The sequence below is a fragment of the Hippocampus comes genome, unplaced genomic scaffold (genome assembly GCF_001891065.2).
Source record: "Hippocampus comes isolate QL1 unplaced genomic scaffold, H_comes_QL1_v1.1 scaffold158, whole genome shotgun sequence".
NCBI lineage: Eukaryota > Metazoa > Chordata > Actinopteri > Syngnathiformes > Syngnathidae > Hippocampus > Hippocampus comes.
Window position 1 is genome coordinate 904,570 of NW_017805548.1, and position 16,092 is coordinate 920,661.

Here is a 16,092-nt window from a genome sequence, read left to right on the forward strand (position 1 = left end):
ATTCAGCTGTACTGCAGTGGGGTGTCATGGCTTCATTGGAGGTGAGATGATGGTTTTGATTGGTCTCTGGGGGATAGAGGAAATGTACTCCCAGTAAATGGGGAGTGACAATGGACAGATTGCAGGGTGTTTGCTTCTATAAATAGAACCTCACTTCCTCCATCTCTTAACTCAATTATGCAGCCTGAGTCCAAAAGTTGCCGTTGACGAAGCAAGAGCAAAGCAAAGCAAGCAAAAGCCACACATTTGCGTCTGTAGTTTATCCATGTGCTGTAATCCCATTAGCAACCATTAAGCAAGGCAGTTTAAACGGATCCTGCTGGTTTCAAATGTGAGGAAAGGTTGTCTTCTTTGACTCAGCAACGGTAGAAGAAAGAGAGGCAGAAGTTGATGGAGCCCTTTGATGTCACATGACTGCGTACGTTGCGAAGGGTCCGGGCGGGTGGCGAAAGTCAACCCTCCCTCCCATCATTCCCCAGTCTTTTCCCCGAACACATGCAGGAGACTTCATGGCAACTTAGTGACCAATATTTGTGTTTACGGGCTGTTAGAAACAAGTGAAAGCAGAGATTGTTGTTGACCAAGTGGCATCTCCGATCACTAACCATGTCGCTTTTGTGCTGCTATCCCTTCAGGGACTATGGCTCCAAGCGCAAGTCGGGTAAGTCACCTGTTTTTCTTCACACTTCCTTTCCCTATGCAACTTTCGTGATCTCTTTCTAAAAAATTCTGTAGATAAAAACATGTCACCTTAAGATTCAAGATTCACGAATCTCAATCCACTCTTTTGTGCGTGTCACTGGCAATTATTGCTTGCGTATGTATATTTTTTATTTATTCTACGGTGAGACACTGGGTTTGTGTTTTTGTTTTGGACCACTGTTCTTGGTATGGGTAGTCGTCCAGGGTGAAGATGGTTTGATCTGTTCCTGGTCCCGTTCAGATGTTACACTGTCGGTTTACCAAATATCGTTGACATAACATCGTCAGTTGCAGTTCCAATTATCCCTGCCTTTCTAAATGTTGACTGCGTGGTCCAAGCTTTCTTTCTGCTGCTTGTTTACCTGCGTATTTCGTTACTTGCATCTTGTAATCTGCAGAATGATTTTTTTTTCCCTTCGGTTCCATTTTTCTTCAGTCCTTCTCAATTGTTTTTATTCAGTGCTGGTAGTATTATTTTAAGTTACCGCCAATGTTGAAATCATCAACACGGTCCTAGAGCGCCTTCTTGTGGTTTAATGTGAAAACAACACGTGAAATGATACAATAACGTGTTCATAATTTCACACATAAATCGCTCCAGAGTAAACTATGAAAAAAACTGATATTTATAGTCCGGAAAATGCAGTAATTGTTTTTTCATAACATTTTATTTACATCCTTAAACCTGCTAGGTCAAAGATAACCCGATGTTGGTGAAAAATTGGACTGACCTGCTACTTTGGTCAATTTGATACAACATTCCGGGTTGTTTTGTATCATAATGACACTTTTTTTTTTTTGTGTGTCCAAAATTTACCCAAGTAGTGTGTCGGGCCTTTTCTTTCTTTTTTTTTAAATGACCCAGCAGGGTGTACGTTATGGAGGAATGCTTGAAATATAGGTTTGCATGTTTTTATAATATGATTCTATTGCCACAGATTCCAATGAAATCTGTATCCAGTATCACTCTAAAATACGTAATGTCAAATGACAAATGATGTTCGATTTTTGATTGATAACCGTTAAATTTGCTTATTTACAAGTGCAGGACCTCGGTAATTCTCTCTGTGATAAACTTATTTTTTTTCATCGACCAAAACGCAACTGACCAAATTAAATTTCATTTGTTTTTCTCACAACAATCTGCAAAGAAGCAAAGGCAAACAATTATCTCAATTTATCTTTTCTTCAAAAACGTGTACTGCTTGGTTTCAGAGCATTTTGCTGGCCCAATGATGTTGGCTGCCGTGTTGTTTTCGTCAACGCTGACGAATTTATTTCTTTAACGCGGCATTTTTCGTGACGATGACGAGACGACGACGAGCCTACGTAGTTCTATGATGACCAAAGACGTCATGTGGGTTTTCGTTGACGAGACGAGACTGGACAAAATTCTTAGCGTGTGGTCTGTCAGACGTTCAAAATGCACTACATCTCTTCCTGTTGGGCATGCAATGCGTCTGCCAAAAAATATCAGCAATGTTGCTGCAACCGATCCTTGCTTGGTCACGCCCACCCCCTTCCCGGCAGGCAAGGAGGGCACACGAACACAGTCGCATAAGATAACTCTTCACCCACCCCACCACACACACACACACACACACACACACACACACACACACACACACACACACACACACACGCACTCAAAAACGCACACGTCTATTTAGTGCTTAACGCAACCGAGCAAGTTACAACCAGGCTATTATTTGTGCCATCGTGGCCTGCCTGCACATAAAACACAATCTCTGTTAGATTTTCAACATAATTGCAGCTCCTAATGGAATCAGTTTATGGTACATTTAAGATGTAGGCTTTGTTGTTGTTGTCATTTCCTAGAGAGTGTTTGTTTGTATCACAACTGCTTTCCTACATTGCACCTACATCTGACCTTTCATCAATTCTATCAGAAATGACAAGGCGAGTGAGAGCCTAATAATATGGAAAACCAAAGAATTTTCAATAGCTGAAGATGACCAACATTGTGGACCATGGTAGAAGTGAGCACAAACACCTTTGTCACTCTTCAACATGGTATTATTGTCTGCCATAGTTAGTCAATTCTGCCTGTTGGAATACCCTGACAACTTTTTCCACATGTGCCTGATCAATTCCGGTTGATTTAATAATTTTTTTATTTTTATTTTTTTTTAACTTTGTCATGTCACTCAATAAGGTGACAGAACAAGCTGTGAATTGGATAGTTATGAAGTGGGAGCAGTATTAGTTTTCACAGCACCATGATGAAAAATGTTTCATTTGAAATCCTAATTCAATGCCACCTTCAAATGTAAAACTATTGATATGAGACTGACTATAATCGTTGAAAAAATACCAATATACTTGAGTTTAAGATCAGGAATATGATGTTGCTTCCTGGGGAGTACAAACCCAATTGCATTCAAGTTGGGACATTGACACAATGATTTGCAAATCACGTTCAACCTACATTCGATTGAATACTCAAAGGCACGATATGTAATGTTCAAACCTAAACTTTATTGTTTTGAGCAATTAATCATGAATGGATTCGATGTCTGCTACACATTCCAAAACAGCTGGAACTGGGTCATGTTTACCTTTTCTTTGAAACAACATTCAATGAACATACGGGGACTGAGGACACAAATTGTTGCAGCTTTATTGGTGGAATTCTTTCCCATTCTTGCTTGAAGTATAACTTAAATTGTTCAACATTCTGGGGTCTCCATTGTCGTAAATGTATGCTTCATGATGCGTCACACCTTTTCAATGAAAGACAGGTCTGGACTGCAGGCAGGCCAGTGTAGTACCCACACTCTTTTATTGAGAAGCCACGCTGTTGTAACGTGCAGAATGTGGTTGGGCATTATCTTGCTGAAATAAGGAGTGACGTCCATGACAAAGACATAGCTAGGAAGGCAGCATAAGTTTCTTCAAAAGCTGTATGTACCTTTCAGCATTAATGGTGCCTTCACAGAGTTTTAATTAGCAATGCCACTGGCACTAACACAACCCCATACCATCACGGCTTTTGAGCTTGAACTTTGATCTGGGCCCATAACAGTCCGAATGCTTCTTTTCCTCTCTGGCCCGGAGGACACGACATCCACAATTTCCAAAAACAATTTGAAATTTGAACTATTTTCGTCTTTGCATCAGTGCATCTTAGATGAGCGCGGGCCCAGAGAAGCTGGCGGCTTTTCTGAGTATTGTTGATGAAATCGGTTTTCTGAAGTGTTCCTGAACTCATTATATCTTTTACACATTGATGTCAGTTTTTGATGCAGTGCTGCCTGAGGGTTCGAAGGTGACGGGCATTCAATGTTATTTATTTTGGCCTTGCCGCATACATGCAAATTATATTCTGTTTTTATCTCTGTTTTCCATCACGTCCCAAACTTCATTGGCATTGGGTTTGTACATCTGTACAAGATAGGACTGCTCAAACACATTTCCATTGTGGTAGAACAGTGGTGTCAAACTCATTTTCACCGAGGGCCACATCAGCAAAATGGCTGTCTTCAAAGGGCCAGATGTAACTTATAATTAATATATACTGTATATAAATAATATAACAATATAAAATAAATGTAAGTACTCCTTAATCTTAACCCATAACTCTGAATGTATTACTTATTAAAAGATGTTTTCCTATTGCTCTCTTATAACAAATAGTTTTAATTTGTCATCTTAAAAAATCCTCATAGAAATCTACACACAAAACATGCAAATGGCAAACAATTGCAATGGCAGCTGCAAATAATCAATATGTAATCGAATTTAAATAACAAAATAAAGGTTGACTCGGGTGACAAATAAATGGTCAAGTTCTTAACACAACACTTGGATCCTCTGTGTTATCTGTGCTTTCACCAACAGCTAATGAAAAAGCTGTGTAGCTGCGTGTCTCATCGGCGAGCTGTGTTGCAAGATTTTCTGCTCGTTCCTTAACTCAGTCCGAGATGGTGTTTCTTGATGAACTCACGTTTTTAAAAGTCTGTAAGTGTTCAGGACACACCTGCTCACAGATCTTTAACATGCACTGCTTCAAAAATTCTCCTTCTGAAAGAGACTTGGAGGAAGCGCGAGCAATTTCTTCAGCCACAATAAAGCTAGCTTTCAGTGCTTTTGGCTGTGGATTTTGTAAATAAATTTTCCCGCAGCCGCAGTTTGTCTTCTAATTCTTGGGCAGTTTGTTGCTTTTCTTCAAGGCTAGCTTTACCATACTTAGCGCCGTGTTTTGTGTCAAAATGCCAACACAGATTATATTCTTTGACAACTGACACCGTTTCTGAACATAAAAAACATACTGTTTTTTCTCCTTGAAGCACAGACAAGTATACTCCTTCCCATCTTTCTTGAAATAGTCTTCCGTCTGCATCAACTTTTCTCTTCCTTGACATTTTGGGATCATTATTTTCTCCCGATTCCATTTCTGAACATTGATTTGGAAACACCACCACGTAATGCGGGTGAGCCGTCACTTAGCGAGTAACATAGTCAACAGGCATTGTGGGAAATGTAGTTTTTGGTCAAAGCATGCTTTTAAACGATTTATTTTTGCACATTCAGGCCTTTTAGGCTCTCGCCGGCCACATGAAATGATGAGGTGGGCCACATCTGGCCCGCGGGCCATGAGTTTGACACATGTGGTAGAAGATGCAATGCTTTATGTTGTTTGTGGAGAAAATCAGTAGTAGTTCCACTGCAGATGGTTGGCAACTCCTGCAGATGCGCTAACACCGACCCTATCCGCTCGGCTTTCCGTCTGACTGTCAGCAGTGGGTACCGGCGACTTGACACACCAAGACTTTGATTATCCTTGCATGGGCCTGCATCTGGAGGTCTTTCCAGTGTCATTGTATTATCGATGCACCAACACTGGATTTAATTAGTTCCAATTTAAAAGGTCAGAGCCTTCTGGAATAAGTCCGGGCGCTTATGGGTTGTCTCCTATTGATCAACTCCTGCCCACCTGAGGTGACTGCCACAGTCTGCCTGCTTCATTGGGAGCTTGGAGCTTAGGTCAAACACCGTAGAGCAGGCTGAGAAACCTGTACCAGGAAAACAAAAGAAGAAGAAAACACCAGCCTTCTGGCTGGCTACCTAGGCTGTCAGAACCATGTGTCCTGGCCTCTCTGATAACCTCCAGCAAGTTGACAATGCCAGGAAAACCGCCATCATCAACTGGGAGTTGTTGAAGCTTAACATCGGTAACACTGCACTTCAGGAGATTTGCCTCCCCTCCAGGGCCAGCCTGATCGAGAAGGATTAAACTTGTGGAAAGCATTGGAGTCAGAAAAGCGCAGTTTCCATCGAATAAACTTGGCAATACGCAACTCCTTCCTGTGCTCACTTGACCCTCCCTCCCAGGAGACTGTGCGGATTCTCTTCCGCTCCCTCATTGCTACCACTAGACATACAAACTAGGGCTGGAGGATTAATTAAAATACTTTAATTGTGATTTCGATTTTGGCTTTTCTCAATTGTACATTATAATCGGAGAAAAACGATGAATGTGTAGGATATATGTGTACGAGTGTGCCCCGGAAGATTATTTTCTGTAATAATTTGATTACAAACAACTGAAACATCAGTATTTCTTTTGGTACTTAATATAATTTGAGTTGTACTCGAATTTATACTGAAGTCCTATTTAGTTTAAGATAATCGACGAAAACATAATGTCATTGATTATCATTGATATGATTTGTCATTTTGTGACCCAGCAGTCACATAATTTTTTTAAAGACTATTTTGTTCAGTTGTGTTGCTGTCGGACCTGAAGCTAAAGCTAAATCACCTCTTGAAAAAGGCTTTTGGCACCGATACTTCAATGGTTATTTTGTTTAAACATTGAAAATCTACTTTTAATTACACTGTACCAAATTGTCACCCCAAATCTTTTGTCAGCACACCATCTGTCCTTGTCTACTTTCAAGAATAGCATTTAATTTCCTGTATGGGGGCTTCAATGTCACTTTAGGAAAAAAAAAAAAGAAAGAGAGAAAGGAAAGTAAGGCAGTGGAGAATAAGGAGTACAAAGAAAGAGAGAAAGGAGAAAGGAAAGTAAGGCAGTGGAGAATAAGGAGTAATTACTTTAGAAGTGGCTAACCCAAGCAAAGGGACATGAGAATGAGAGAAGAGTAATTAAATTCATGACGTAACAGGGAATTGTGTAATTTGAGCCTGAACAATGGATAAGAATGTGAGTGTAGTTTGTCATCTTGATAGTTACAATGTTAGTCTTCTACATCTTTATGTACAGTATCGTGATCTGCCCTCATTGAGTGCATCACTTCATTTAAAGCAGTGGATGTAGGAACCTATCCCCTTTTTTGTTGAAGAGGTATGCTTAGCCTTTTCTTGACCATTCTGTGGCCATTTTCTTTGTGTCAGACTGAATAATATTTCTCTGCTTTTTTCCGTTCTCTTTTACATCTGCAGTATGGATGTACGGCATTACCGACAGCCCAAGGAAAGAGGCGTCAGGTAGCTTTGTGTGTCTTTGTCAAATCAGTACGTTTGCATGATCCAAGTAAGCATTTAATGCCCATATTATTCCAATACTTAAAAGAAAAACTCCCCGGTCTGATTTTAATTGCTACATTTTTGTGTCCAATATTTAATACTTTTGCACAATGTGATCTGAACACATTTTATTTGTTTGGTTTTAGTTGCATGACAGTGGAGCAGCCTTTTTCTGCATATTCTCCAGGCTCTACCGCTAGATTTTCCTTGAATGTTAAATGCTATTATTACAAGTAATACAGCAGAGAACAGAGCCAGAAAGTCCGTGACTTAAGACACATTCCCAGGTACTGAATTTTGGATGCTCGTTGAGTTCATGCCGCAGCAGTTTGGAGGCTCAGGAGTAGAATCTTAAAGTACATGAATGGTGGAAAAACCAACATCGGTGACCTATTTAGCTACTGTACCAACCACCAAATGGAAAAGCCACACTGCTAAACAATCTGAAAGTGGGGATACCTACACATCCAATCACTTCATTTACCCTAATGCATTTGAAACGGGTCAAGGAAAGAAATCAAATTGAAATTGAATTATGTGGGTACCTCCACGAATGTACGCATGTGAACGTACTGACTGTTGAATGCATGCTCAACTGTGTTTATGTGAGTGTGCCCTGTCAGCTGCATCCCATTTTTTTTTTCTTTTCACACTTCACCCTTCTCAAGGCATCCGATTAACATGCACTGTCATCAGCCTCTCCTTTCACCTATCTGGTTAAATTAAACATGCCTATACAATGTTAGCTACTCCAGCATGCATATTGGTTAATTAAAAAGGGTCGGCAGTTAATTTTTCCAAAAGGGCCACATGAGAAACTGGAATGATCGAGGCTCATGCCAGCATGCTTATCTCAACTGTGTGCAATATAAATAATTTTCATTTACATAGTCATTAAATTGCCTTGTTTTATTAAATTGATATTGTTCTAAGTGAAAAATCTTTTTTCATTTTGTTAGTACACAGAAGGTTCTACATATATATATATATATATATATATATATATATATATATATATATATATACACACACACACACACACACACACACACACACACACACAGTAATCCCTCGTTTTTTTAGGTTAATCAGAACCTAAGAAACCCCACCAGCATGTTTAAAATATGTAAACCGTATTTGTACTCCACATATTTGAGACAAAAATTACAACATTCCACATATTCACTTAAATCTTTAATTACTGTATATAACCTTTTACGGTAATTACCATTCATCAACATTGCCTTCTGAGACAGGCTTGTGTTGGTGGCGTAGAAGGCGGCTCTCACTTGACTCATATAGGCCTTACGTTCACTCGGAGACTCTACTGCTGGAGGCGCTGACGGTGTAGCTGAGGTTTTTAAATCGGAGAAAAACATGGTGATGGGTAGCGTTATGACGTTCATCTTTTCTTCTTATTAGTTGAAATAGGTTTAATGTTTCTTTTTTTTTTTTTTTATCAGACATTAAAAGACCATTTAATAGCGAAGAATAAGACGCGTACCAAGCTGACAGTTTCGGCTGTCACTTCAGCCTTTCGTCTTAGCTGTCACGGCTTCCTTGTAAACGTGTCAGCTGACCTAGTTGGTAAACCTTCAAAATAAGGCTCCACGATCTGGTCAAGGCTGTGAACCAACCTCCTGCCGCCGCCGTTGAAACAACGTGTCCTTGTTGATGGTGCCATCCCCGACGAGCAGGCTTACATACTCCCACACAGCCGGGATGCATTGCTATGGCGACGGCAAGGTGTTGGGCGCAGCTTAACTAAAAGGAAAACATTCTCGCTTAAACACAACACTAGGATACAGTATGTGAGATAAGGGGAAATGCTGGGTGAGGCTGAGATGATGTGCAGCCAATCAGCTCACAGGATAAATCTACTCATGCTCTCATTGGAACCAACCACACGCCTTGTTTGAGTGGGCATGTACTGTACAGTACAGGCATGGACAAAGCCTCTGAATCGTGTCTGAAGCCACAAAACTTAAAATGCGAAATGGCAAGAGATTACTGTATCTATAAAATCCGCAAAAATCCTGTCAACAGTTTTTTTCTTAATGTAATTTTTAAACGTGTACTGAAATTTTGAGCCAACGAAACTCATTAGCTGTTCATAATCGTCGGAGAGCATAGATGAGCAGATAGATGCACAGGCAGACAAGCAGGTGGAAAGTGGTAACTGTATTATTATTGACATGAATATATTTTAACAGGACAAATCCCCTGGCTTCTTTCCTCTAGCGTGCAGGAAAGAAGAATGCTGCTAAGATGAGGACCACTGTTGCTATTGTCAGGAATCTGTTTTGAAAATTTTGTCATTAGACGGGTCGGAAATGTCACGACATACAGTACGGCGGAAATGTCACCAGGTTTCCAACATTGCTGACACCACAGCTTTTGCTTGCTTGTACCATCCACAGGCACACATGGAAATAAAAAACACCACAATTATTTTGACTTCATAAACTCTGCGAGGGCAGATCAGAGAATACGTACTGGTCGGATGTGACTGGCCGCAATTTGCCCATGTGTGGTCTACAGCAGGCATTGTTATTTTCAGCTATTATTTGACTGGTTAGGCCATTTCCAATAAAATGGCCAACTACGATCTATAATACAGTACGAACATTTGGAGATGGACATGTAATACAGTATAAACATGACAATTACAAATACGTGTATACAGTATGAAGAAAACATTTGGCCAGCAAATGAAAAGTGCCTCTTCTCCTATTCAGGATGTGCTGCCCCCGAAATCGTTTACAATCATCTTTCAGTCTGTTGGCCTCGAACTCTGCCATGATTTTCTTGCCATTACGGATGAATGTCGAAATCATTGACTTTGCCAATTTGTAGTCTCGGCTGGGCTCTGTCTGGGAGACTCCTTTTCAAATGTGAGAGACAATTTCAGTCTTCAGAAACAACAGTGAGATTTGTTTCCGTTTACCATAGATGTTTTCACATGTCTCCGGAAGTACAACAATGGATGAGTCGGTCAGTAGCGTTGCGAAGCAACGGAGGGGAATCCCACGCTGTACATTTTGTTCATAAGCAAGGTCGCGGTGGCAGTTAGCTTCCCACGGTTCATTGTGACGAGGGCATTTTCACTGGTGGTCATTGTAAGCAAAATCAGCAAATGGAAAATGAATGACTTGAAATTAGGACTTGTGAAGTGAACATTATAGGGGTGAAAACGTAAACAGGGTCTGTTTATAAGAGGTTTGACTATAGTCTGCTGTGCATGAATCTAACATGTTATTTCCTCATATCAATACAATTGATTGATTACCTATTAAAACAATTTTAAATTGATGTCTTCTATACCGAACACAGATTGATGTCATTGGATTGTGGAGCATATACAGTGATCCCTCGCTATTTTGCCGTTCGTTTATCGCAGCTTCAGTGCATCATGGATTTTTTCAAACATATTCATAAAAAAATAAATAAATAAATAATTTAAGTCCGCAAAAAGTCCGCAAACGGTCCGCGAGAAGCAGCGAAACAACAGCGAGTCACATAGAGCAACATATACAGTACTACATGTATATGTTTACTGTATTTTGTTATTCATACACTAACCTAACCTAACTTATACATGTTTAAATCTATTAGTATACAGCATTAAGTAATGTTAATTACGACAAAATTTACTTCTACATGCATGTATGCCGTGAAATTTGGCCTTATAAATATTTTTTACTAATACGCATGTACATGTACCGATGGGTGGGGGTGGGGGGGGGGGGGTTTCGCTACTTCGCGGATTTTCGTTTATCGCGGGGGGTTTTGGTCCCCATTAACCAATAAACGAGGGATTACTGTATACGCACACTTTCAGTGAAAAGGTTAGAAATCAAAGAAGAAGAAAAAAAAAACGTCTAAAACTCAAAGTGTTTCTTTTTATTGACAAACTCCTACCCAGTCTCTTTCCTTGTCCCTCTCCCTCCCCTGCAGTCCTCTCATATGTTTCTATTTAAGGCCAGCTTTGTCGAGTGTCATGATTGGTGTGTTCCCCCCCCCCCGTCCGCGACTGGTTCCTGATGGCAGGAGAGGGGACGCCTTTTCTCTCAGCCACACTGTTGCTTTTCCATTCACGAGCCAGTGTTCTCCACAAACCATTTTGTCCTACTTATTGTAGTGTAGATCTTGCGTTTGGTTCAGATCATAGGTCCACTTTAGGTCCTAGATGCAACTCCTACAAACAAACTCGCTGCGTTCGTTTTTGTTGTTTTGATCCCTTCTTATGCACCTGAAGTGCATCGCAGTCAGGCAAGGTGCGCGTCAGCCATATGGCTGCAGTTTTGGAACTATGCCTTCCAATCGACAGTTTGTCTCGTGCTCGGCTATTGAGGATACGTGGTGACAGAGTGCAGGGGTCAGCTGATGGCAGCATACCGGGTCCACAGAGGCAGGAATGCAGTTGGAAGCAGCGGGTGTTTGCCATCTGTCAAAGCAGGCAGGTGGTTGACGGCGTGTTTCTTCCACCCAGGGATTGACAGCTTGGAGCCTATGGTACTGGAGCAGTATGTGGCTGTGGCCAACTACGAAAGACAGGAGAACTCTGAGATCAACCTCAAAGCCGGCGAGACAGTGGACGTGATTGAGAAGAGCGAAAGTGGTGAGTACCCTACTGTGAATGTATTTACACATCCCATGTTTGGCTAAGTTTATGTGTGGTGTTGCAACTTTTAATGTAGAGTTGTACAATTTCGTCATACAGTTTGCTTCTTTGTTGAACCAACAAACCTGCTATTGTGGAATTGCTCGGTTACTCATTTTGTCCATACACAATCCTCCTTATACTAGTGACCATCTTTTTTTCTCATTACCGGTATATTGGAATTAAACAACCAAAATAACCAAAACATTGTTCATGGAGTTAGTTTTTACACATTATTAAAATACAGTATACAGTTAGTGGGCCAAAAGAAATGTGTTCCTTCCATTGTAGAGGTCAATAATTCCAGCATCCCTTCGTGTTTATAAGTAACTCAATTTTCAAATGGTACAGAAGCTTGTCTCAACCAAGAATACTCGTCAGTGTAAACAATGAGCTTATGCAGATGATTTTCAAGGGAAAGGCTTCCGATACTTCCCTTTTCCCGGGTGTTGCAGTGTAGTCGGCTTTCTTATGAGATTCCACAGGTGAATTTGCTCTCACATTGACTGTACCAGGTAAACAAAAAATGTGTCTTGCTGTATATACATGCTAGCTCCTTGCTTGCATCTTTAACTTACTCCAATTAGGTTAACTGCTACACAACTTCTGCTGTTTTATTTTCCTGCCAAGAATGCTCTAAATCGACCAAGTTGGTCCTGGAAAAAACAATACATTCAACAGACAATGCAGGCCTGTTTAAGCTATGTAGCTCTTAAACCGTATCAACTTGCTGTCTGTTCTATGCCCAAGTCATAAGATTAAAAGCCACACTGCATGACATTAAAATGACAAGACTATGATTTGAATTTCAAGCTCTAAACATGCTGTCGTTCAATCCCCCTTGTGAGTCCAGCTCAGGTTGTTGTCACAGTGACCGTAAGCCGAAATTTAGAGCTTGTCAGAGATGTTTTCACATAGTTTCATGGTGTATTCTTGTTGGTTGGTTCACTGACAGCGATTGTACCCGACACAGTGAGATGACACTGTGTGATACCTGTTGTTGTTTCGTCATATGGTGTTTGTTGTGCTTCTTGTGGACCCGTTGTGGACAGTTTTTGTTTTGGCCACGACAGTCGTCAAAGGAGAAGAATCTATACTTGGTGGTTGTGCCTTCTCGGCAGCACACGTGGATCAGCTTTGGGAACATTGACGCTATTTGATGTTGCCGCTGCATTTGTGTTTTTTTTGCACCTGTAATGGACAGCATTTTTTTACTGGCTCGTTTTGTTCAGCGGAGATGTCGGCGCCGTTAGACAGTCTGCATTGGTGCGCTGGACGGAGAGCTAGTGGGGCTGAGGCGAGAGGAGCATCGGCGTGAAGCGCGGATGCGTATTTGGAACTGAGAGTCGGTGCTTGCAATTGAAGCAGATTTACATGGGACAGGAAAAGTGAATCAATCTCTTTATTCATCAATGGATGCTCCAGCTTGTTCACTTTCAAACTGAGCTTGGAGCAGATGTGTGGGACATCATGCACGTTTTGAGCGTGACGTCTCTGATCCACCGGTGAAAGGATACTTTGATTCTCTCCTCTTTCATCTACAACTGTGGTTACGGTTGCATGACTGTCCATGTCCTATGTTGTTGTGTTGTGTTATCTTCCCGTCTTTCATTATTTTATGTCAACTATTCTGTAAAGCGCTTTGTTACAGCTGCAGCTGTGGTGAACGCGCTATGTAAATAAATATGTATTGTATATAGCGTGTACCCAGTTTAAGAAAAGTGAGTCTGTTAATTTCAGTATTTTATCAGTGTCACAACAGCTATACAAAAATCTAAATCAGAAGATCAGTAGTTTAGTTCTCATAGCTACAGTAATAGGCTACAGAAAATATCTTGGCTGAAAGATAACCTACAGCTCTGTACTTACCTATAGGCTATCGTATATATGATTCAGTCTCCTTTTCTTTCTTTTAAAGAACACCGAACCAGTCTCCAATGTTTCTGTCCTGTCACATGAGAGGATGGAAGCATGACACCGTTTAAAGCAGTGGCTGCAGTGATGTGGCTTTGGTGGAGAGGTTAATGTATTCTCAAGAATGACTTCAACAATGTAGGCATCATGTTTCTTTCTCTGCTTTAGTTTCCTTCTGTCAGAGTTTTTTAAATGGGAAGTTGTTGTTGTGGGTCTGATCTCTGGCAAGCGTAATGTTTTGTTGCTCAAGAAGTCTGGAACTGTGTGCTTTGGAGAGTTTCTGGGAATTGAAGTAACATTGACAATGACGAGTGGACGACAATGTCAAAACAAACAAATTAAAGCACTTGCATAATAGGCGCTTCCCTCGTTCAAGGCCAGCAGTGTCCTCGTGCGTACGCGCCGGCTTCCTTTGGCAGTTTCTGCCTGCATGCTGACAGTCTTACTTTCTCAAAAACATGTTACGTGCAGGAATAACACATTGTCATTGAAGCAGCTTTTGGCAATGCTTAATGCTTGTACCGTATTTTCCGCACTATTAGGCGCACCGAAAAGTCATCCATTTTCTTAAAAGCTCCCAGCACGCCTTAAAATCCGTGTGCCTTATGTATGGTCATTACGGTAATATGTCGACCCCCAAAATGGCTCCTTGCTGGAGACATGCTTACAATGTTATACCTTGCTGTTGGTTCAGTGAACTGTGTCGCTGTTTTATTAAATACGTTTTTGTTGCAGCTCCTAAAAAAGGAGAGCTTTGGTGTTGTTTTTTAAAACTCACACTTTATGAATGGTTATTAGTCTCAACAAATACAGGTACGCCTTTGTCCGTCTCCGTACTTTCTCTTCTTTCCTTCGACTCGAGAGGTGTTCATGACCGCCTCTGAAAAACGTAAATTAATGGTTCCTTCAATGAAAGTACGAACATTGAAAACAATGCATCAAAACAGAAAATCAAGCGAGGAAATCAGAAAATAAATTCTAGAGCCCTCCTCCAGAATTTATTTAGTGATTTACTCGTTTGTGAATACAGTACACAACAAAGGAATAAATAACAAACACTTCTGAGACCGTCCAGTCTCCTACATTTTACTGACATCTCAAGTCAAGTCAAGTACAACTTTATTGTCAAATGTGCTGTATGTGCAACATACAGCACAGATGAAATTTCCTCCCTCTTAAACAGACAAGACAACATCTGATCGTTCTGTTGGAGCTACGCTCAAGGAAATGCCAAAATAAATGCTCTAGCGGGGGCTATAGAATTTATTTTGTGATTTCCTCGCTTGATTTTCTGTTGTGACGCATTATTTAAAATTTTCGTAGTGTCATTGAAGTAATCGTTAATTTACATTTTTCGGAGGCGGTCATTGAACGCCTCTCAAGTCGAACAGAAGGAGCGTAGCTCCATCTAGTGGATGCATTGTAGATTGCGCCTTATAATCCAGTGTGTCCAATATTTGAAAAAAATTACAAAATAGGCCATTCATTGAAGGTGCGTCTCATAATCCAGTGCGCCTTTTCGGGCGGAAAATACGGTATATTTAGTTTGTTTTTTTTTTTAATCCAAATCCATATATTTACTTCTCTGTTTCATGGAAATTAGGATTTATTGTCTCGGGTCAGCAGGATGAACAACTTCATCTTTTGGAACAAAAAGTCCCAGCTACTTCATTCCACAGTGTCAACAAGTACTTAGGCGTAGAAAAAAAAGTAGTGTGTTTCCGGTAACCTGACTGACCGAGAATTTCTACGTCGAAAAAAAACTTTACGGTCGGCATTTTTTTCAAACAACCCTCTACATTTTTGTGCAGAGGGTTTACATCGGTGCAAACTTTCGAGATATTCACGTTGAGCGCGTGCGTCGTTTGCCCTGTCGTCTGTCAACAACGTTGAAACATGGCGGCTGCGATCTCCGACGACAGTTTAAAACGCGTTTTCTGTGTTACAGTTGTATGCTCGCACCGTAATGTTAAGAAAATAGCATCCATTGATGTATCGAAAAAATAAAATGAACTATTTCATGAACACCACGGGCCGAGTAAAAACCGAGGGCGGAGGAGGACGGCGGAGGAGGACGGCGGAGGAGGACGGCGGAGGCGGCGGCGCGCCCCGGCCCCCCGAGTCCGGAGCAGGGAGAAAACTAAATAGGTGGCAGCGGCGCCGGACGCGGAGCGGCGGGTTCAATGTCTTCTTGTTTTATGTTTTATGGTTATTTTGTTTGAATTTTTGATGGGAAAAAAAAAAGATTAAAAAAAAAAAACTTTGTCCCACCCACCGACCCTAAGCTGAAATTTCTTTTT

At 40.9% G+C, this 16,092-nt stretch overlaps 1 protein-coding gene across 6 annotated transcripts in view; it reads left to right on the forward strand.

The window, feature by feature from the left end:
* Positions 1 to 16,092, forward strand: part of sh3pxd2aa (SH3 and PX domains 2Aa) — a 100,402-nt gene that overhangs the window by 55,123 nt on the left and 29,187 nt on the right. For 2 of the 6 annotated variants that reach the window (XM_019879771.1, XM_019879772.1), the window contains exons 6-8: positions 636 to 661; positions 7,132 to 7,176; positions 11,708 to 11,836. In XM_019879771.1, the coding sequence (XP_019735330.1) occupies positions 636 to 661; positions 7,132 to 7,176; positions 11,708 to 11,836 (200 nt within the window). Of the gene's footprint in view, positions 1 to 635; positions 662 to 7,131; positions 7,177 to 11,108; positions 11,617 to 11,707; positions 11,837 to 16,092 lie in introns of those variants that run through there. The other 4 variants (XM_019879773.1, XM_019879774.1, XM_019879775.1 and 1 more) reach the window with 3 other exon arrangements.